Raw genomic sequence first — 23,764 nt, 5'->3', positions numbered from 1 at the left:
CAGCGGCCATGGCTCACGGGCCCAGCCTCCGCGGCATGTGGGATCCTCCCGGACCGAGGCACGAACCCGCGTCCCCCGCATCGGCAGGCGGACTCCCAACCACTGCGCCACCAGGGAAGCCCCCGGTAAATGCATTTTTAACATTAATAGATATTGCCAAAACACCTTCCATGGAATTTGTATCATTTTGTACTTCTACCGGCGATGTATGAGAGTTCCTGTTTCCCGATGGCCATCATGACTGTTAGATTCAGGCCAAAAGACCCTGCTTTATAGGACTCTGTTCTGGTCTCTAAGAAATTCATGAGGTCAAGGGGACCTGCCCTTCTAGATCCCATACCCACCTTCTAGACCATGGTCCAGGTATCCTACACCCTGGAATTTCCTTCCCAGATGTCCCCCAGCCTAAATGCAGGGTCTGCCAGGACGTCTTCCCTGAACCTGTCCATTTTAGGGCTAGAGTGTGGGCTGAGAATCCACATGTGGGTGTGAGCCCGCCCTGCAGTGTGGTCTAGGAAGACAAGAGTTGCGGGTGGGCTGTGAGCTGGATCCTGCAGTGAGGAGCTCCGAGGAGTGCAAGAACTCTAACTTGAACCTGGCCTTCCCCATCGTCCTGAAGGTATATTTGCCGAGGAAGGAAGACAGAACATACTTGATTTAATGGTTATGAGCTTGGTTTATAATTGTGCGTATCTGGACACAGGGCGTGTGGCTCGCCATTTGCACACATGCCTGAGCACCACAGTGTCAGATGAGCCTGTCTACAGCTCAGTGTCAGATATGAATTTTTGCCAGTTGTGTGGTGAGACATGGCATCTTAAGATAACTTGTGATCTGCATTACCCTTATTAGGAAAGGTGTTGAACATCTTTTCCCCTAAGAGTCATTTGCATTTTTTTTTTCTGTGATTGTTCGCCTTTTTCTTCTGAATTGACAGATGCTGTTTCTTTGTTACATGTATTACAAATATTTTCTCTAGTTGTCACATGCCTTTTGGAGGAGTATTTTTTGTCAAAGCTTCTTTACATATGATTAAATTTTACTAGTACATTTTTTCTTTTAATGGGGGAGAGAGGAAACTTTAAAAAATTTTTGAGGTATATTCAGCATACAGAAAAGGGCATAAAACCAATATGAACAGCTTAAACAATGACTATGAAGTGAACATCATGTAACCTCCACCCAAGAACACTGCCAGACCCTGATGCCACCCTCCACATACCCTCTCTGGTCGGAGCCCCGTCCCTCTCACTGTGGAAGCTACTATCCATACTCCTGTGATAATTTCCTTGCTTTCTCTGTGGTTTTACTCAGGAAACGTTTTCTGAAAAGGGCCAAATAGTAAATATTTTAGGCTATGGTCTCTGTCACAACTACTCAACTCTGCTGTTGTAGCTCAAAAGTTGCCACAGACAATACCTAATGGGGTAAGTGTGGCTGTCTTCCAATAAAACTTTATTTGTGGACACTGAAATTAGAATTTCATGTAATTTTCAGGTGTCACAAAATATTACTCTTCTTTGATTTTTTCCTAACTCTTTAAAAATGTAAAACCATCTTTAGCTCGTGGGCATACATAAACGGATGGTGGCCAGATCTGGCCCAGGGGCCATGGTTTGCCAACTCTGGATTACATCCTAGTTTCAGTGTTGCCTGTTTTTTAAACTTTATATAAATGTGGCATGCTTCTTTCATGCATCATTATGTGTTTGTGATTTATCCGTGTTTTTGCTTGTAGCAGCAGCTTGTTTATTATCATCTCTATATAGCATTTCCTCATTTGCTGCAGTTTATTTACTCATCTTGCTGTCATGATATGTCCCAATTTGGGACTGTTACAGACAGTGCAGCAGACATCCTTGTAGTAGACTGGTTCACTTATGGCATTCTTCCAGACCCTGTACCCATTAGTGGAACTGCTTACTTGTAAGGTGTGTATATCTTCACCTACTAGATAACACCAAACTCTTTTTCCAAAGTAGTTGTGTTAATTTACACTCCTATCAGCAGTGGGTGAGTGTTCCCATTCCTCTGTGTTCTTGCCAATACTTGAGATTATCAGATGTTTTAATTTTTGCCAATCTGGTTGGTGTTTAATGGTATATCACTATAGTTTTAATTTGCATTTCCCTGATTACTAATGAGGTTGGGCATCTTTCATATGTTTAATAGACATTCTTTTGCACATTTTTTTAGTGGGTTGTCTGTCTTCTAATTATTTTGCAGGGATTCTTTGTATATTCTGGATTACCCTTTGTCAGTTACATGTGTCACAAATATCTTTTCCCTTGACTTTTCTTTTTTGTTTGTTTGTTTTTTTTTGCGGTATGCGGGCCTCTTCCGTTGCGGAGCACAGGCTCCGGACACGCAGGCTCAGCGGCCACGGCTCACGGGCCCAGCCGCTCCGCGGCATGTGGGATCTTCCCGGACCGGGGCACGAACCCGTGTCCCCTGCATCGGCAGGTGGACTCTTAACCACTGCGCCACCAGGGAAGCCCTTGACTTTTCTTTATGGTGTCTTTTGGTAACAGAAGTTCATGTGTGACTGTTTTATCACTTTCCAACCCACCCTTGTCAAAGTCCTTTCCTGGACCACTTGCATTTCCTACAGTTTACCTAAGACCTCCTTCTGCTTACCTAAGACCCTCCTTTTAAGTTTTTATTAGTTTATGAGGATTTATTTTATCCTTGGTAGTTTTATTGTTAGAGTATGCTAAATAGCTGTAGCAAATATACCCCAAAATGTAATTTTCAAAAATAATAAAATGTATTTTTACTCCTTTTTCTAAAAAAATTTTACTCTGAGGTTCTAGGGAAGGTGTTTCAAGTCAACAGGGCCTCTGATCCTCAGAGACTCAGGCCATGATGACTTCACTATCTTCATCTTGTGACTTTGAAGATTGCACTCTGTTCCAACCCTCAGTAAGGGGAATGCGCTGGAGGAACATACCTGGGAGGTTCACAGGTCAGATCTGAAAGTGGCTGACGTGCCTGCCCCTTCCATCACAGAGTGCTGGTATAAAGGAGATGGGAGCAGTGGTTAGATCCTGTGTCTTTCCTGAGAGTAAGACTGACAATATCTACTGGAGGAGAATGAGTGAGTGAGAAGAGGCATCAAGAATTTTGCTTGACTGAGCAGCTAGAAGGATGGACTGGCCATTTTCTGAGGTGGAGAAGCTGCAGAGGAGTAGATTTGAGAGGCAGGACACTGGAGGATCAGCAGTTTGGATTTGGAAATATTAGGTTTGAGATCCTATTAGACATCAACCGGAAATGTTGAGCAGATAGTTGAATATTTAAGTCTGGATTTCAGGGGAACATTTCAGGCTGGAGATTCAAATTTGGGAGCTGAGAGCATTAAGCTAGTATTTAAAGCCATGAGCCTGATTGAAATCCTAGAGAGGGAACATAGACAGAGAAGAGAAGGGAACATAGACTGAGGATGGAGCTGGGGATTGCTCTAAATGCAGATTTCAGAGATGTGGAGTGGCCAGCGACAGAGACTAAGGAGCAGTCAATGACAAGGAGACGAACCAAGAGAAGCGAGGAGACCAGGGAGTGAGCAGCTGGGTCAAATGTAATCCTTAGGCCAAAGAAGATAAGGACTGAGAAGCGACTATTGCTTCTGGCCCAAGAACTGTGTCAGTGACTGTAAGGAATAGCTTCTGTGAAGTGACAGATTGTATGGAGTTAATGCATTTTCTCCACTCCTGTCCTTCTGAAAGTCACCATACTCCCCTCCATTAATAATAGATGTGCATAAATGTGTATGTATGAGAACATGCATGTGCATGTTTAGTATCAGAATTCCCCCACTTCAGCCCCCAATGATTCTGCTATGTCTTCCAGGGTCTGCCACTCCCCTTAAGGTCATTTTCTCCATTAAAGCATGGGAAGAATCAATTTTGCACTTCTTTGATTTCCAAGGCTGGTGTTAAACCCAGTGAAAGACAAAAGGAGAAATATTTGTGAAATCCATGTTCTATAGTATTGTCCCATATTAATAGTTACTAATACAGTTAATGCCTGTTGGATGTGTTGGGTGCCCACTGTGTGCCAGGGCCGCGTCAAGCATTTTATGTGCATTAGCTCTGATCTCACAATAACCCCATGGGTCGGATGTCATTATCCCAAGTTTGTAGATGAACAGTTATGAACACACCAAGAGTCACATGGGAGAAGTGGCTGAGTCATTTTGAGTTGTTTCTATCATATACTGTGATTTTCTTCTGAAATTTCATGGTCTTGCATGTTATTTTTGTTTCTGCAGAAAGGGCCAAGTAAAACACCCGTAGCTGCCATCTGCCTGACCAGCTTGGTGACCGTGGCCTTTGTCCTTGTGGGTCAGGTAAATGTCCTGGCCCCCATCGTCACCATCAACTTCATGCTGACATACATCGCGGTGGACTACTCTTACTTCTCCCTGCCCATGGGCGCCTGCAGCCTCCCACAGGTGCCTGAGTCAATGCCCAGGGAGGGCCTGGGAGCTCTCCACTGCTCTGAGCACCTGCTCCTGGAGAAGGCTCCCAGCTGTGGCCCTGAGGGCGTTGCCTGGAACCTCTCTGAGGGCAATCTGCTAGAATTCACCAAGGACATGGATCAGCTCCTCCAGCTAACCAGGAAGCTTGAGAGTAGCCAGCCCGGGGGAGGAGAGAGCCGCGGGATCCCAGAGAATCAGAAGGGGAAGACCAAGAAGGCCACCAAACAAACCCTCCAAGAGAGCTTCCTCTGAGACCCCAGGTCTCCTGCTTCCTTCCCTCCTGAAGGCTCTGACGGATGGCCTACTGCCTCCTGGGAGGGGCAGGGGCCCCATGGGAACATGCCGAGTTCCACAAGTGAAGGAGCTCGGCCTGGAGGAGCCTGTGGAGAACAACTCAGCCCAGTAATCAGCCCAGGCCGAGTAGAGAAGGTGGGTGCTTTGGAATCACATGGGGCCTCCTAATTTGGGTGACTACTCAGTTATCACAACCCTCTTTCAAGTCCTTAGTTCATTTTATAGCTGGGTTTAAAATCCTTGTGAATTTTGTTTGGTATTTACTTTTTAAAGTTATGGTCAAATATCAGTTGAATGTGTAATTCTACTCTGGTATAGATAGTTAATTTTAAACAGAAATTTCTATCTACTCCTGTATGTTAGAGCTGGGAGCCATGGCTAATAATCAAATATTAATTTCATTTTACTCAAAAATCAGCCAACATGAATGAAACCAGTTTCTCCTTTCAGGGGAAGTGGAGATGTGTTTTGACAAACTGCCTGGCAAGGACTCAGTGTGTTTTGTCTCTGCAAGGTGAATCTCCCAAACCAGGCAGGAGGGAATGGAGAGAAAGAAGATGTGCTTTAGGAGCACAGCTTTTCTTTGCTCCCTCAGATCTGTAGGCACAGAGACACAGGGAGAGACTCTCAAAGGGAGGCTTCCGGGGCATGAGAAATTCCGAGAGAAAGAGAGAACTCAGAATTTTTTAGTCTTCCATATTCTAGGTGCTTTACATATATAATTGCATGTAATATAATAGATATTAGCATTTTCTGTTTTACCAGTGAAGACCCTGAGTCCCAGTGAGGTCACAGAGATGATACCGATACTATGCTCAGAGCTGATACCTTGCACAGCTGGACATCACACCCAGGTCTCCCTATATTTGAAGCCCATTAACCTGCTTCCTGAGATCTGTACAGACAAGTGTGGGCAGAGAGGAGGAGACAGGCGACATAGAAGGAGATGTCCAAAAATAAATGCTTTACGTTCTTCCGTACACCTGCTTTTCCTTCTTTACCGCCAAATTGGTGGGTGGTTTTTAGTGGTAGGAGCATTATTAAAAATTTTAAAACTGTTATTTTTGTAAAAGTAATGAGTACAGTTTAATAAGCCAAGTGGAGTAAAAAGTCACATAATCAGAGATAGTAGTTCCCACTCTTCCATACCATCCCTCTGACTCTTCTGCCTTCCCTAGTCCCACTCCCAGAAAATCCCACTTTCAACCAGAAAGTTGCTTCTTCTGTTAACCTTCATGTTCGTAGATAATATATTTGTATTGCTACTTCTTGATATGTCAGTTTCAGGTATCATCTCTTGATTTCCTATTATGATAAATGAAGACTAGCTCATTTATGCCACTCTTGATTTCTCATCCAATGTCCCCAGTATAATTACATCACAGTTTTTTAATTAATAGCTAGTATTCATATTATCATGATTAAGTAAATATTGCTTAACTCTGAGCCATATATTATGCTATGATTACATTTCCTTTTTTGTCCAACTTTTTCTGTTTCCTGGGGTTAATAATAGCCTTGGTTTTTTATTGCTTGATTTTGTGTCATCATGTTTTTCTAGATGTTCTGGCAGATATGGCAAACGCCTCTCAATGTTATTTTCCAAATGCTCGAATTCTTCAGAAATTTATCATATCCATTTGTTTTTTTCCCCCCTCTGTCCTATGGCTCTTATTCTGATCCACTCTAGTCTGTCAGTTCTTTCGGTCTGCTACAAAGCTGTTGTCTTGGAATTCCTCTATCACACTTCTCTGTCAGATCCAGGGGACAAGATCTGTTGGGTGTGATATCATGGTAGACGTCTGTCTTTTTTTTTTCCCTACTCAGCCTTGAATGACCTCCCTGTGTTTCAAGAATGTCCAGTGTTATGAGTCTTGGTGGGAGGCACAGCAAGCCTTTCACTCTTAAAACTGAAAATGTCAGATACTCAGTTTTCCCACCCATCCTGCAGCCAGAGTTCAGGCACGGGACCAAGGCTTGGCTAATTAGATGAGGCCTCCATATACTGGGAACTGGGAACCTGAAGAAATGGGGACTTTGAGGAACTCTCTGGAAGCATGATAGTGGCTGCAGGATGACTACATTCCTGGCTCCACCATCAGGGTTTTTCAGGGTCAGAAGTGTCTAGACCTTGGTGCATGCCACTGTGGTGTCCCCACTAGACTGCTCTGACATATCATGTTGAGTGTTGTCCCTGGCTATATAGCTCTGAACTTGATTCGCTAGCCTTTCTAGGTAGTCTCAGAGGCTGGGAAATGTCTTTTTAGCTGGCTTTATTGCTGCTTCACATGAAATCCTGTGGGTTTTTTTTTTCCCTAAGGAGGAAGGGGAGATTGGGTAACAACAATGAGTCTATGCCACAGCTCTCCTGTTCTTAATTTCCAAGAGCTCTTGATTGTAACCTGATTTGTCTTTATCTTTTTTAAAAAAATGTTGAACATCATCTCATTCTTGTTTTATAAGTATAACGCTTATCTTATTTTTCTGGTAATATTACTTATTCTCCCTTTAAAGTCTTCTGCCCTATGTTCTTTAGATTATTTTCTCTTTGGCTTGGTCTCACTCTCTCTTTTATATTGGCTTAACTAAAATGTCTGTTGATCTTTTGATTTCTTTTCCTATTTAGAAGTAAGTAGTGAAAAGCTGTTTAGAAAACCTGCATCCTGGGCAGAGCTTATTGGTTGGGGCACCTCACAGTAGAATGATCAAGAAGCTGGCTTTTTCATGGGAGGACCCCCAAGTGTGATTAACTAGAGGTTTCCTCCAGAGAAAAGTCCTTTAATCTCTTGCCTGGGGGTCCCCCAGTTGGCTGTTTGTATTCAGGGAGCCGGGTGACATAAGGAAGTTGGTGGCCTCCCACTCTTTAGGACAGAGACTTCATTGAATTCCCCAGTTTCTAGCTCCATTCCCCCCACTCTTTGCTATGCCTGGTGTCCCAAGTTCAGGCCCTCTCTGGTTTGATTTCTTCAGAGGAACCCTCACATACCTTGGGGAGGGGGTCAGGCAAAGAGGGAGTTATTTCCTAGCTACATGGCCAGAGGAAAGGAACTTGATGTCCAACTGGTTCATATACAGTCTTGCAACAAGTCCCCTGCACCGTATCACTTCCCAAGGGCAAGTACTTCCTGGTCCTGAACTTTGTGAGGTCTACTGGGGTGCATTGGGCTGCTCATTGCTGGCACCCTCTCTGTGGGCCCTAGAGTTGGTCCTCCTCAGCTCTGCTGTCTGTTACCACTCCTCCGTCACTGCTCCACCTTCCAAGACTTGTTTTTATCTTTCCTCTCTCATTCTTCTTGTGTTTGTAGGTTTATGCCTATTTAATGCCTTTTCTGTTTTCTCAGTGGGTTATCAGGAGAGATGTGTGGTCAGTTTGCAACGTTTAATCATTGAAGTTGCCCTATCTTAGAAATGTCCCGAGCTCTTGTAAACCCCTCTGTCTCCTCCATCCTTGCTGCCTTCACCTTGGTTCAGACCCTCATCATCTGGTGCCCAGACTCTTGTTAATCTCCCGGCTCATCTCCAGCCTCCAGATTCTCCCATATCCTGTTTCTCCTTTTCATTGTCCACTGAATGATCTTGCTAAAATAAAACTCTCATCATGTCTCTCTTACTTAAAAACCTTCGTTGGAATCTATTACCTTCCATCCCGGTGTGATTTGCAAGATTCTTGGCAATCCTGCCCTGCCCCACCTTCCTGGCCAGTTTTCTCACGACAGCTGCCATGTACATATGTCCAGCTATACCCAGACACGTGCCCCAAACACATCATGTTCTTTATTCCTTCCTGCCTTTGCACATTGTATCACTGCCCACTTCCATCTGAAAAACGCCTACTTAACGGTTTAAAATCCATTTGACGTTTCAGACCCCCTCTGAGAAGGATTCCCTGATTTCCTCTCCTGTGCAAGCATAACATTTGAGTCACACTAGGGGTATAAACACTTCTCACATTGTTTTATACATTTGTTTACACATTTGTCTTCAGGCCTGCTTGTCGTCTGCCTATCTTAAGGAGAAGAAATATTAGTTTTATCGCTTTGCCTCCAGTCTGTGAGCTTCCTTTAGTCACAAACCATGTCTTTCTACCTTGTATTCATCAACAATATTCCCACACAGTACATGGCATCGACAAACACTCAGTAAAGGCTAATTAAATTGATGAACAGTTGTACAAATATTGGCTAAAAATTTTAAACATTGACAGGTAAAGTAGACTAGAAAGAGTTAAACTATTATAAGAACCTAATGTGTGACAAACCAGATGCTATAAAATAATAAGAATCAAGTCACTATTGAATAAATATTGTTGAGAGCAAATGGATCAAAAAATTAACTTGGGGCCATATTTGATACCTTATATAGCCACAAATTCCTTATTTATAACAGCTGCGCAAGAGAGAGATTTCTGACTACTGAAGACATCATCAAAGACAAAAAGGATCTGATTAAACAGAAATAAAAAACATTTGCACAGCACAGTGTCACAGAAGGAAACAATTATTCTGACAAACACAACTGATAAAAGCATACCTTCCAAACCATATTATTTTTAAAGACGGGAAGGTCAAAATCCAGATTCTACTAAAGAGAGGTCAGAAGAGATGAACACGCAGTTTACATTTGAAAAACCAGACTCATTCACTGTGCATTCAACAAACTAACTTTTATGGTTAAGTGTTGAATGCTGTTTGTAGCTAAAAATAGGCAGCTTTTATTGAGTCTGTCCCAGGTGCCTGGCACAGAGATAATCACTTAACACGGGATTAGCTCAGCTCAGCTCAGATCTAGGCATTGTTATTACCTTTTTCCAGATGACAAAGGTGAGGCTTAGGGAAGTTAAACACTTGCTCAGGATAGGAGACAGCTAGAATTTGAACCCAGGTCCATCTCACTTTAGAGCCTGTGTTCTTAACCACTACACAAAGTGTATGCTTCTTGGGGCCAGTGTCTATTATGAACTAGGCCATGGTACTGATTAAATGAGTCCAATTTAAACCACCATTGAGATATTTCATATCTGTTTAAGCTGTCAAAAATTTAAATAAAAAATTGGGCTTCCCTGGTGGCGCAGTGGTTGAGAGTCCGCCTGCCGATGTAGGGGATGCAGGTTCGTGCCCCGGTCCGGGAAGATCCCACATGCCGCGGAGCGGCTGGGCCAGTGAGCCATGGCCGCTGAGCCTGTGCGTCCGGAGCCTGTGCTCCGCAACGGGAGAGGCCACAACAGTGAGAGGGCCGCATACCGCAAAAAAAAAAAAAAAAAAAAAATTTAGATAAAAAATAGTAGGTCAGTGGTAATCGGGTATATGTATACATTGCTGGAAGCAATGTCGATGGATTCATTCCTTTTGGATCCATTGATTAAAGTTCTTCATCAAATTTGGGAGGTTTTTGGCCATGATTTCTTCAGAAATCAGCAGTTTTGCTGCCAGAGGGAGCAAACTTGTGGGTTGTGCCTTTATAAGCTCAGTGGGGTGAGCAAAGTAGAAAATGGAATGGGGAAATCCTCAGCTTTGCTAGCCTGAGGGAGCGGACCCAGCTAGGGTGAGCAGTGGAACAGCCAGAAGTTTAATGGGAAGATCCTAGAAATCAGAGAGCTGTAGAAGGACCACAGCTCCCCACATTCCCCTGCCTGGGGAGCCTAAGAGAGAATGACAGAAGTCAAAGGCGGGAGACTGGAGAGCTGCAGCTTCGACTGTGCTTCCCATCCCACGCACAGATCTGCTGGCAGAGGGTGGAAGCCTCCTGGGCCACACGGCCACAGGCCAGCTCCATGCTGGTAAGAACTGGCGTGGGGGTGGGAGCAGCCCGGGAAGAAGGCTGTAGACTCTCACTGTCCTTTCCCTCAGCTCCAGCAGTTTTTGAAAAAATAAACACTTTTTGGTTTGTTGTCTCCGTTTGGTAAATTTCTAGAGCTCCAAGTGATTGTTTTTGATGATTTTGTCTAGTTGTATACCTATCTCTTACGGAGAGGATTCACTGACCTCTTTACATTGCGGTAGCTGGAAGTCCCTCTGGTTCATTCTTTCTGGAGAGTGAGCTTTCAAGATGTAACAAGAAATATAAAACTGTCTAATTGCTCTGACTTAGTAAATCTGTTTGGGGGGATTGTATCTCAAGGAAACAACCCTAAACCAAACAACAAACCGTAAATATGTACAAGAGTCTCTTAGCTGCGTTGCTGGTGCTAATGACAACCTAGAAATAACTTAAATGTGCAGCATTTGGAAAGTGGTTAAAAGATGATAGAATCAACATGATAAGAGAGCACATGAACCTGAAACATGATCCTTTGTGAACCACATCAACGCACATTCTTGGTTTGTACGTGCCAGCTAGAACTATGTGTTTATTTATCCTGATAAAGGTATGGAGTGCATTTCCAGAGATGGTTTAATATTGATTTTTAAGTAATTTCTGTAAAATTATTTAAATTCGTGATTCTAAAAATTGACATGTCTTCTCCCTTCATGCTCAAAAAGTCTTTATTTCTGCATGGGTTTTGTGAACATAGAATTTGTTAGACATACCACTAGATTTTAAAAGACAATTTAATGTTATGCATTATGTTTATTATATTTGATATTTTTAACATGCCTAATGCATGGTTCTGCTTACCTGTTTGTTTTGTGACTAAAGCTTGATAAAGTTGCCTTCCCAGTTGTTATTCTAGTGCTTCTAACACGAGAAGCAGTCTCCTCCCACCACTAGCCTGTAAGACTTATTTCTTCCAGCACAATCCTTGAAAAGAGAAAACAAATTCCTTCTGTCATTTTGGAAGAGTTTTGAAACCGCAGCTGTTCAGAATTCTGAATAATTGTCCGCCTGCATTGTTTGTCATACCTATTCAGAGCCATTGAGCATCATTGACTGAATTCTCCCTTGCATTTGCTGATGTGTAAAACTGCACTGTGCTTGTCTGGAAGACACACCCCTTCCTATGACTCTCCCTGGAGTTCCTCAGAAAACACATACACATACACGCAACTCCCTTGGGTACAGTGTAATTGAGTTGGTGCAAGGTCAGGATCAAGTGTGAAACAGTGAGCTTAACATCTGGCAAACCTCAGAGGCAAAAATCTAAGTTCTTCATCCATAGCGTTTCTTCGTAATAATCAATGGAGCAGCTGTATTTCACTAAGCCTGTGATTGAAAAAATGAATCATGCATTGCACATGTTGAAGGTATACAATGTAATCAAAGACAATCTTAAGTGTCTTTTCTTTAAAAAAAAAAGAAGTAATAGAGCCATCAATTCAAATCAGTCATGCACCTTGGCAGAGTTCTTTAAAATTTATTTTATTGGAGTAGAGTTGGTTTATAATGTATTAATTTCTACTGTACAGCAAAGTGATTCAGTTATACGTATATATCCATTCTTTTTCATATTCTTTTCTATTACGGTTTATCACAGGATATTGAATATAGTTCCCTGTGCTATACAGTAGGACCTTGCTGTTTATCCATTCTGTATATAATAGTTTGCACCTGCTAATCCCAAACTCCCAATCCATCCCTCCCTCACCCCCCTCCCCCTTGACAACCATGTCTGTGAGTCTATTTCTGTTTTGTAGATAAGTTCATTTGTGTCATATTTTAGATTCCACATATAAGTGATATCATTTGGTATTTGTCTTTCTCTGTCTGACTTCACTTAGTACGATCATCTCTAGGCCCATCCATGTTGCTGCAAAAGGCATTATTTCATTCTTTTTTATGGCTGAGTAGTATTCCATTGTATATGTGTGCCACATGTTCATTCATCTGTTGTTGGACATTTAGGTTTTTCCCATGTCTTGGCTATTGTGAATAGTGCCGCAATGAACATGGGGGTACGTGTATCTTTTTGAATTATAGTTTTGTCCCGATACATGCCCAGGATTGGGATTGCTGGATCCCAACTGCAACTCTATTTTTAGATTTTTGAGGAACCTCCATACTGTTTTCCATAATGGCTGCACCAATCTACAGTCCCTCCAACAGTATAGGAGGGTTCCCTTTTCTCTACACCCTCTCCAGCATTTGTTATTTGTAGACTTTTTAATGATGGCCATTCTGACATATGAGGTGATACCTCATGGTAGTTTTGATTTGCATTTTCCTAATAATTAGCGATGATGAGCATCTTTTCATGTGCTTGTTGGCCATCTGTATGTCTTCTTTGGAGAAATGTCTATTTACGTCTTCTGGCAGAGTTTATTTTAATCCACAATTAATAAGGAGACACTTTTTGAGCACTTCCTATACACAGACCCCTACATGCCTAGATTTGGTATTTAGAGATACAAAAGACAGCCCTTGCCCTCAAGATATGGAGGTATAAAAGATAAGTATAATAGTTGGAAATATATGGTAAAGGCAGACATGTTGAGAGGATGAAGACTTCTCTGGGACCTAGGATGATTGGTCATTCATTTAACCTCACGTATGGGACATTTACTACATTCCAAGTGCTGTTCTAGGTGCTGGGGGTGGGGAACATGCTGAATAGACATAGAAGGTCTCTGCTGTCATTGAACTTGCATTCTAGCAGGAAAGACACATAATAAACAAGCAAACACACAACTGTGATATAAGTAAGTGATAAATAGTATGATGAGTAATAAAGTGGGGTAACAGGATAGAGACTAGAGTGGAGAGGGTGGTTCTGTTTCAGATAGGTTTTTCAGAAAAGATCTCTTTGAGAAGAGGATATTTTAATGGAGAACTGAATTGTATAAAGCAGTAAACCATGCAGAGATGTGGGAGAAGAGTTACAGGCAGAGGAAATGGCATGTATAAAGGTACAGATGGAAATTAGATTGACAAATTCCAAGAAGAGCAGAAGTCCAGCAGTGAGTGGAGAGGAGTGGGCGCGGGGAGAGAGGTAGGAGATGAGTATAGCAAGGAAAGCAGAGGTCAGTCCTGTGTCGAGCCATGCACTCCATGGTGATTATGACAGAAGGTCATGGAAGGTTGTAGCTAGAGGTGTGATATGATCAGATCCAGCCTTAAGAAGATCACTGGCTTCGTAAGGAATAGATTGTATAGAAGTAAGAGAAGGACCTAAAGCCTGTTTTGAGGTATATTAATTAAGGGAGGCTAAACTGCTATCACAAATAAGCGAAAACACAGTGGCTCAAACACAATGGAAATTTATTTCTCACTTGCACTAACAGTCCAGGAAGAGTGTTCCAAATCAGTGGGAGGCTCTCCTCCATGCATTGCTTCAGGGACCCAGGCTCCTTCCATTTTTATGACTTCACCATCCCCTAAGTCCTTATAATGAGCAAAATCAAGACTGAGTTACCATGTTCTGATTTCGGGCACAGAGAAGAGGCACACCTACTCTCTCAAAGACTCTGGTGCAGAAGTGACACTCACCACTTGTGTTCACATTCCATTGGTGAGAGCTTAGTCACATGGCCACACCTAACTGCAATAAAGAAGAGTGCTGAGGACTGAATGAATGCTAGGATTCTCCAACATTTGGGGGTTGGAAGGAGGAGGTGAGCCAGCAAAGGAGACTGCGAAGAAGTGGGCAGTGAGATAGGAGGAAAACTAGGAAACTGAGGTATCCTAGAAACCAAGAGAAGAATGTGTTTCAATAAGAAGAAAAGTGATCACATGTGTCAGGTGCTATCTGAAAGGTCAAGTAAGATGAGGAGCTGACCATTGAATTTGAAAAGATTCAAGTCATTGCCAACCTTAGGAAGAGTCGTTTTAGTGGAATGGTGTATACAACCCTAAAAGTAGGTTGAGGAAACAATGGAAGGTAGAAACCATACAGGCAATTCTTTTGAGAAGTTTTGCTATAAGGGAGACCAAAAAATAGGACAGTAGCTAAAGGGTGACCAGAAGGTATCTCTTCAGTTGGGAGAAATTACAGTGTATTTGTATTTGATGGGGATGATCTAGTAGACTATGGAAAAATTGATGAAGCAAAAGCAAAATCCTTGAGCAGGGCACAAATATAGGGATGGGCCTTAGGTAGGAGCCAGAACTGTTCATCTACTCTGAAAACAGAAAGGCAGAAGAGAGGGTACAGATGAAAGTGGGTTGGTAGATTTGGTGATGAGAGGATATGAAAGCTGTCTTTTGAGAGGAGAGGTTGGAAATTTGTTACATCAGAGAGAAGGAGAATGAGTTGACTAGGTATAAGACTTCTGAGTGGTGCTGAAGCGTGGAAGCAGATAACATATCCAAGGGAGTACTTGCTGATAGTCTTGGATCATGGAATCTAAGCTAGGTAAGAGGGTAGTGAAAAGAGGAGGTAGGTGATAGGAAGCAAAAACATACTAGGGCAAGTTGACTGAAGGTCCCTGTGTGGTCTATGAATAGTTGGGGTGGGAGACAGCAGAGCAAATGAGAAAAAATGGAGGTGATGGGCTGAGAGTAGATTGATTGAAATCACGATTTAGGAGGTGTAAGCTTTCTGGTAAAGACAAGCCTCAGTTGTGGCAAAGGGCATTAATGGTTGAGGTGAGTGGAAATTGTCTTTTAGGCTGAGTTACAAAATTGGAGAAGAGGAGCTCATAAGTATTTGCTAATAAAAATACTAGAGGGTTTGGTAACAAATTAATAACCAAGGATTTTGGCTCATTTATTTTTTAGATTTCTTCCTAAAGTCCAGGCTCCAGGAACAAGATACCCAGAGGAGACCAACTTCTTTCTACACTCACACATGCAACCCCTGGGTCTCCCTGTTGGGGGTGAGTAAGTTCATTTTGATCTCAATTGTCCTTGAGACTTAATTCAGGTGGATACATGTGTGATCTTGGGGTGGGAGTTGGGGGAGGAAAGAGGAGAGTCTCATTAGGAGCAATGTGATTTAACTGCCTGTTATATTAGAATTTAGATGAGGCTACATATGGCAAGATTACATTTAATGAACCACTTATTTTAATCAGTGGTTTACTTTTTAAATAATTAATCATCACTGATAAACTCTGGATCATCTAATTTCTAGATACACCATATTAGCATAATTTTACTCTAACTTGTTTCTCCTAGAAAGGAGTAGAACAAGGACCTAGGATAGAACGTCTATTTATTGATTGTTTTGATTAGAGGGTACTTTCAGGAGGATGTCTTCTCATATATCTACTTTAGAGGGGTTTTTTGAATTATGAGTGAACTTCAATTATTCAGACTTTTAGAGTGTTCAGAGGTTGACGAGAGGACAGTTGTTTCTTAAGTCCCTAGCCTTGTGGCTTGCTTACCATGTGTTTAAACCATTAGCTGACTTGCACTTCCTTCTGTTTCCACAGGCTGTTGGGTCCCTTCTCATCATGTTTGTGATCCAGTGGGTCTATACCCTGGTTAACATGGGTGTTGCTGCCATTGTGTATCTCTACATTGGTTGGACCAGTTCTGGGCTTCACCTTGGTAAGCAACAGAGCCATTTTGCCACCACCTCCTTTCTTCTCTTTTAGCATTTATTGAAAAAAACCTGTTTCAAACACCTATTAAATGCCAACACTGACTCAGATACAAATCCCGCTTTCAAGGAGCTGACAGTCTAGGAGAAAAAATATGGCATGCGCATAAATGATAACAAATGAAAAATAATAATAAATCGTGAGGTTTATAAGACATGTAGAAGTAAAATGGATGACAACAGTAGCACAAGGGCCAGGAGGGAAGAAATGGGGATATACTGTTGGAAGTTTCTTATAGTATATGTGAAGTACTAAAATATCACTTAAAGGTAGACTGTGATAAGTTAAAAATGTGTACTACAAACCCTAAAGCAACTACTAAACTACCAGTATACCTTGGAAATATTGTGAGTTCTGTTCCAGATCACTGAAATATTGCAATAATGCGAGTCAGACAAATATTTTTGTTTCCTAGCACATATAAAAGTTATGTTTACACTATACGGTAGTCTGTTAAGTGTGCAATAGCATTATGTCTTAAAAAACAATGTACATAACTTAATTTTAAAATACTTTATCGCTAAAAAAGGCTAACCGTCATCTGAGCCTTCATAGAGTCATAATAGTAACATTAAAGATGACTGATCGCAGATCACCATGAGAAATATAATAATAATGAAAAAGTTTGAAATATTGTAAGAATTACCAAAATGTGACACAGACACAGAAAGTGAGCAAATGCTGTTGGGGGAAATGGCCCTGATAGACTTGCTTGATCCAGGGTTGCCACAAACCTTCAACTTGTAAAAGATGCAATACTGAGAAGCACAGTAAACAAAGTGCAGTAAAATGAGGTATACCTCTAACACAGCAAAGAATTACAAGTAGTAAGTCAATAAAGGGGATAAAATTGAATTTAAAATACTCAGATCAATGTTAATTAGAAAAAAGAAAAAGATAATAGACCAAAAACAAATAGCAAGGTGGTTTATATAAATATAGCCATATCAATAACCACACTAATTTTAAATAGTCTAAACACTCCCAATCAGCGACTTCCTTGGTGGCGCAGTGGTTAAGAATTCACCTGCCAATGCAGGGGACACGGGTTTGAGCCCTGGTCCGGGAAGATCCCACATGCCGTGGAACAACTAAGCCTGTGCGCCACAACTACTGAGCCTGCGCTCTAGAGCCCATGAGCCACAACTACTGAAGCCTGCATGCCACAACTACTGAAGCCCGCGCACCTAGAGCCCGTGCTCCGTGACAAGAGAAGCCACCACAACGAGAAGCCCAAGCACTGCAATGAAGAGTAGCCCTAACTCGAGGCAACTAGAGAAAGCCCAAATGCAGCAACGAAGACCCAACACAGCCAAAAATAAAAATTAATTAATTAAAAAATTTTTTTAAAGATAATTAAAAAAATAAAATGAAATAAACACTCCCAATTAAAAGGTCTAAGCACTGAGATTGTCAGATTGAATAAAAAAGCATGATCCAACTATATGCTATCTACAAGAAACCTACTTTCAATATAAAGACAAAATAAGTTAAAAGTAAAAGGATGGAAAAAAGATATATCATGGTAAGATAAATCAGACAAAGCTGGAGTGACTATATTAACATCAGGCAAAGTAGATTTCAGAGAAAAGAATATTACCAGGGATAAAGAGGGTCATTTCATAAAGACAAAGGGAAAATTAATCAAGAGGACATAATAAATCTTAACATTTATGCACTTAAAAACAGAGCTTTGAAGTATAAAAAACAAAGCCTGATAGATCTGCAATAATTAGAAAAATTCTCAATTACATTCAGAGATTTCAACACCTCTCTCTCAATAATTGATAAAACAAGTAGGCAAAAAATCAGTAGGGCTTTAGAAGACTTGAATAATGTTATCAATAAACCTGGCCAAATTGATATTTATAGAATATTCCACCTAACAACAGCAGAATATATATTTTTAAGTGTACATGAAACATTTACGAGCATAAACCATATTCTAGGACATTTTTTAAAGACTCAGAAAGTTTAAGGGTATTCAAGTCAATTCAAGAACAAAAGGGGAAGTAAATTGGAAATAAATACCAGAAAGATATCTGGAAGATTCCCAAATATTTAGAAACTAAAGAACACTGAATAACACTAAATGACTAAGAACACTAAGGAGCACTAAGTAAACTAAAGAAACTAAATAACTCATGGTTCAAAGGAGAAATAAGTAAAATTAAAAAGTATTTGAGGGGCTTCCCTGGTGGCGCAGTGGTTGCGAGTCCGCCTGCCGATGCAGGGGACACGGGTTCGTGCCCCGGTCCGGGAAGATCCCACATGCCGTGGAGCGGCTGGGCCCGTGAGCCATGGCCGCTGAGCCTGCGTGTCCGGAGCCTGTGCTCCGCAACGGGAGAGGCCACAGCAGTGAGAGGCCCGCGTACCGCAAAAAAAAAAAAAAAAAGTATTTGAACTGAATGAAAATGAAAATATAACATCAAAATTGTGGGACGCAGCTAATTCACTACTTAGAGGGAAATTTACTGCATCAGATGCTTATATTAGAAAAGAAAAAAATGTCTCAAAATAATAACCCACTTAAGAAACTAGAGAAAAATAGCAAATTAAACCCAAGTAAGAAGAAACTGGGAAACAATGAAGATCAAAGTAGAAATCAATAAAATATAAAACAGGGAAAAATAGAGAATGCCAGTGAAACAAAAAGCTGGTTATGTGAGATCAATAAAATTAACAAACCTCTAGCCAGACTGATCAGAATAAAAGGAGAGGAAACACAAATGATCAACATCAGGAGTGAGAGAAATGACATGACTGGAGAGTCCACAGACATTAAAAAGGAAAATAAGGAAGTATTTCAAACATCTTTATGCAATAAATTTGACAGATGAGTTGGACAAATTCCTCAAAAGATACAAACTATCAAATATCAAAGCTCACTCTAGAAGACATATAGGGCTGTTTAGGTCATCTATGAAAGAAATTAAACTTGTCATTAAAAAACCTTCCCATAAAGAAAACCTTGGGCCCAGATGGCGTCACTAATGAAACCTATCTAACACTTAAGGAAGAAAGAATATCAATTTGATACAAATGCTTCAGAAGACTGCACACCAATAGCCCTCATGAACATAGATATAAAACTTAACAAGACTTTAACAAATTGAATACAAAATAATATAAAAAGTATAATAATACATCACAACCAAATGGGTTATTCTAGGAATTCAAGGTTAGTTTAACATTCTCCGTCTCTCTTTTTTTAAATTTTTATTGGCGTATAGTTGCTTTACAGTGTTGTATTAGTTTGTGTCTGTACAGCAAAGTGAATCAGTTATATGTATACATATATCCCATCTTTTTTGGATTTCCTTCCCATTTAGGTCACCACAGAGCATTGAGTAGAGTTCCCTGTGCTATACAGTAGGTTCTCATTAGTTATCTATTTTAGTTATCTATCAGTTCTCAGTAGTTATCTGTTTTGTACATAGTAGTGTATATATGTCAATCCCAATCTCCCAATTCATCCCACCTCTCCTTCCCCACCTTGGTGTCCATACATTTGTTCTCTACATCTTTGTCTCTATTTCTGCTTTGCAAATAGGTTCATCTGTGCCATTTTTCTAGATTCCACATATATGCATTAATATACAATATTTGTTTTTCTCTTTCCAACTTACTTCATTCTGTATGACAGTCTCTAGGCCCTGGTTTATCATTCTTAATCAGTCAATGTAATTCACCATATTTACAGACTAGAAGAGGAAAACTACAAAACATTTTGAGAGGAAATTAAAGAAGAAATTAAAGAAATAAATGAAGATTTATACTACATTCATGAATCAAAGATTCAATATTCTTAACATGACATTTCACCTCAGAATTTTCTATAGATTAGATATAATCCCAATCAAAATCACAGCTACCTTTTTTGTAGAAATTGGAAAGCAGATCCGAAATTATTTATATGGAAATTCAAAGGACCTAGAATAGCCCAAGCAACTTTGTAAAAGAAAAACAAAGTTGCAAGACTTAACACTACCTGATTTCAAAACTAACTGTAAAGCTAAAGTAATCAAGACAGCATGGTATTGGAATCAAGATAGATAAAAAAATCAATGGACAGAGTAGAGAGTCCAGAAATTGCAAAGGCAATTCAGTGGAGGAAAAAAATAGTCTTTTCAGCAAATGCTGCTGGAACAATTGGAAATCCACAAGCAAAAAACAAACTTCATAGATCATACAATGTAAAAATAGCTCAGAATGGATCCTAGAAAATATAGGGAAAAAAATTGTGACTATGAGTGAGACAAAGATTTCTTAGCTACAACACCAAAAGCAGGAAAAAAATTGATAAATTGGACTTCATCAAAATTAAGGACTCTTCCTCCAAACACACCGATAAAGGAAGGCAAAGGCAAGCCATAGACTATGAGAAAATATTAGCAAATCACATGTTTGAAAAGGACTTGTATCTAGAATATATAAAAACCCTCAAAACTCAGTAATAAGAAAACAACAAAAAATTTTAAATGGGCATAAGTTTTAAATAGGTTTCAGCAAAGAACATATATGGTTGACAAATAAGCACGTGTAAAGGTACTCAGTGTGATTAGTCATTAAGAAACACAAATTAAAACCACAATATAATATTATTATTCACCTATCAGGGTGATTAAAATTAAAAATACTGATCATGCCAAATGTTGGCAAGGATGTGGAGCAGCTAGAGCTATCATATATAGCTGATGAAAATGTAAAAATAATACGATCACTTTGTGAAACCATTTGGCAGTGTATTAAAAATATATATATCTGCTATATGAATTAGCCACTGTACTCCTAGGTATTTACCAAAGAGAATTAAAAGCATACGGGCATACAAAAACATGTATATGAATATTTATAGCAGCTTAGTTTGTAATAGTCAAAAACTGAAAACAGTTCACATGTCCATCAACAGGTTACTCTATAAGTATAGTATAGCCATACAACGGAATACTATTTCATAATAAAAAGAATGAACTATCGATATATGCAATAGCATGAATCTCAAAATAACTGTGCTGAGTGAAAGAAACCAGAAAAAATGAGTACATAATGTAATATCTTACATATATACATATGTAATTATTAAAAATGCAAACTAATCTCTAATGACAGCACTATCAGCGGTTGCCTTTGGATGAGGGTGGGAGTGTGGATACGAGGGAGGGAGGTCTTATGAAGTGGCTTGAGGGAGCTTTTGGAGGTGATGGATATGTTCATTATCTTGCTTTTAGTGATGATTTCACAGTATATGCATGTGTCAACACTTACCAAATTGTACACTTTAAATGCATGTAATTTGTTCTAAAAATGTACCTGGGATTTGTTTTAATCAGGTATGATAAGACACACAGACACAGAAATTATTATCATGAAGAAAGACTTGTATCGTTATACTCACAGATCCCTAGGAACAGGAGGGTCATGCAGGGCCACAGTGGAGAGGACCAGGGTTGGTCAGGAGGCAAAAGAGGAAGCGGGGAGAGCATGGCCCACAGCCTTTATTAGGCTTTTAGTGGGAAAGAATGGACAAGGCAGGTAGGTAGCTGAGTAAGTTTAGGATTAGGTAGTTTGAATAATTTAAGGGAACTCTAGGTTATAGGGCTGGTCTCTAGTTGTCTGGTTTTTGGCCCTGGGGTGATTTAAGGCAGGGGAATATTGGCTTGATGTGTGAGAGCTTGATAAAGGAGATGGTTGGGGGCTTGGGCTCAGGATTGGTCGGTTTGTATATCAAAGGTGTGCTCGTAGGGGAGTTGTTTCCTATCTCTAGGAATTAGCACCTCTAGGATCAAGACCCCAAGTGCCAGAGCATCAAGAATAAGGAAAGGAAGAAAATATTATCAATACTCTGTTTACTGTATGTCAGTTATTCCTCAATAATAAAGCTGTTTTAAAAATACATTCAAGAGAGGAGCTTCAAGATGGCGGAAGAGTAAGACGCGGAGATCACCTTCCTCCCCACAGGTACATCAGAAATACATCTACAAGTGGAACTGCTCCTATAGAACACCCACTGAACGCTGGCAGAAGACCTCAGACCTTCCAAAAGGCAAGAAACTCCCCCATGTACCTGGGTAGGGCAAAAGAAAAAAGAATAAACAGAGACAAAAGAATAGGGACGGGACCTGCACCAGTGGGAGGGAGCTGTGAAGGAGGAAACGTTCCCACACACTAGAAACCCCTTCACGAGCGGAGACTGCGGGTGGCGGAGGGGGGAAGCTTCAGAGCCACGGAGGAGAGAGCAGTAACAGGGTGCGGAGGGCAAAGCGGAGAGATTCCCGCAGAGGATCGGTGCCGACCAGCACTCACCAGCCCGAGAGGCTTGTCTGCTCACCCGCTGGGACGGGCGGGGGCTGGGAGCTGAGGCTCGGGCTTCGGTCGGAAGACGGGAGAGGACTGGGGTTGGCTGCGTGAACACAGCCTGAAGGGGCTAGTGCGCCACAGCTAGCAGGGAGGGAGTCCGGGAGAAGTCTGGAGCAGCCAAAGAGTCAAGAGACTTTTTCTTCCCTTTGCTTCCTGGGGCGCGAAGAGATGGGATTAAGCGCGCCGTGTAAAGGAGCTCCAGACACAGGCGCGGAGCTGCGGAAGAGACAAGAGACTTTTTCTTGCCTCTTTGTTTCCTGGTGCGAGAGGAGAGGGGATTAAGGGCGCCGCGTAAAGGAGCTCCAGAAACGGGCGAGAGCCGTGGCTATTGGCGCGGACACCAGAGACGGGCGTGAGACTCTTAAGTCTGCTGCTGCTGCCACCAAGAAGCCTGTGTGCGACCACAGGTCACTCTCCACACCTCCCCTCCCAGGAGCCTGTGCAGCCCACCACTGCCAGGGTCCCGGGATCCAGGGACAGCTTCCCTGGGAGAACGCACGGCGCGCCTCAGGCTGGTGCAGCGTCACGCCGGCCTCTGCCACCGCAGGCTCACCCCGCATCCGTAGCCCTCCCTCCCCCCGGCCTGAGCCAGAGCCCCAGAATCAGCTGCTCCTTTAACCCCATCCTGTCTGAGGGGAGAGCAGACGCCCTCGGACGACCTACGTGCAGAGGCGGGGCCAAGTCCAAAGCTGAACACCAGGAGCTGTGCTAACAAAAAGGAGAGGGGGAGGTCTCTCCCAGCAGCCTCAGAAGCAGGGGATTAAAAAGCTCCACAATCAGCTTGAAGTGCCCTGCATCTGTGGAATACCTGAATAGTCAGAGAATCATCCCAAGTTGAGGAGGTGGACTTTGGGAGCAAGATATATTATTATTTTCCCCTTTTTCTCTTTTTGTGAGTGTGTATGCGTGTGCTGCTGTGTGAGATTTTGTCTGTATAGCTTTGCTTTCACCATTTGTCCTAGGGTTCTGACCGACCTGTTTTTTTCTTTTTCTTTTTTTTTTTTTACTTTTTAAAATTTTTCTTCTGAATAATTATTTTTTATTTTAATAACTTTATTTTATCCTACTTTATTTTATCTTCTTTCTTCCTTTCTTCCTTCCTTTCTCCCTTCCTTTCTTCCTTCCTTTCTTCCTCCCTTTCTTCTTCCCTTCCTTCCTTTCTTCCTTCCTTCCTTCCTTCCTTTCTTTTTTCCTTCCTTCCTTCCTTTCTTCT

At 41.4% G+C, this 23,764-nt stretch overlaps 1 protein-coding gene across 1 annotated transcript in view; it reads left to right on the top strand.

The window, feature by feature from the left end:
- The first annotated feature begins 13 nt into the window (after nt 1-13).
- The window catches only part of LOC102975472 (solute carrier family 12 member 8), a 34,432-nt gene continuing 10,681 nt past the window's right edge, over nt 14-23,764 (top strand). Inside the window, 5 exon segments of the mRNA XM_028492926.2 lie at nt 14-125; nt 4,271-4,874; nt 4,877-4,909; nt 15,365-15,462; nt 16,021-16,138. Of these exon segments, the coding sequence (XP_028348727.2) occupies nt 36-125; nt 4,271-4,874; nt 4,877-4,909; nt 15,365-15,462; nt 16,021-16,138 (943 nt within the window). The 5' untranslated portion in view covers nt 14-35.

The sequence above is a fragment of the Physeter macrocephalus genome, chromosome 1 (assembly GCF_002837175.3).
Source record: "Physeter macrocephalus isolate SW-GA chromosome 1, ASM283717v5, whole genome shotgun sequence".
In the NCBI taxonomy this organism is placed as follows: Eukaryota; Metazoa; Chordata; class Mammalia; order Artiodactyla; family Physeteridae; genus Physeter; species Physeter macrocephalus.
This window is presented reverse-complemented; position numbering and strand designations above follow the sequence as displayed.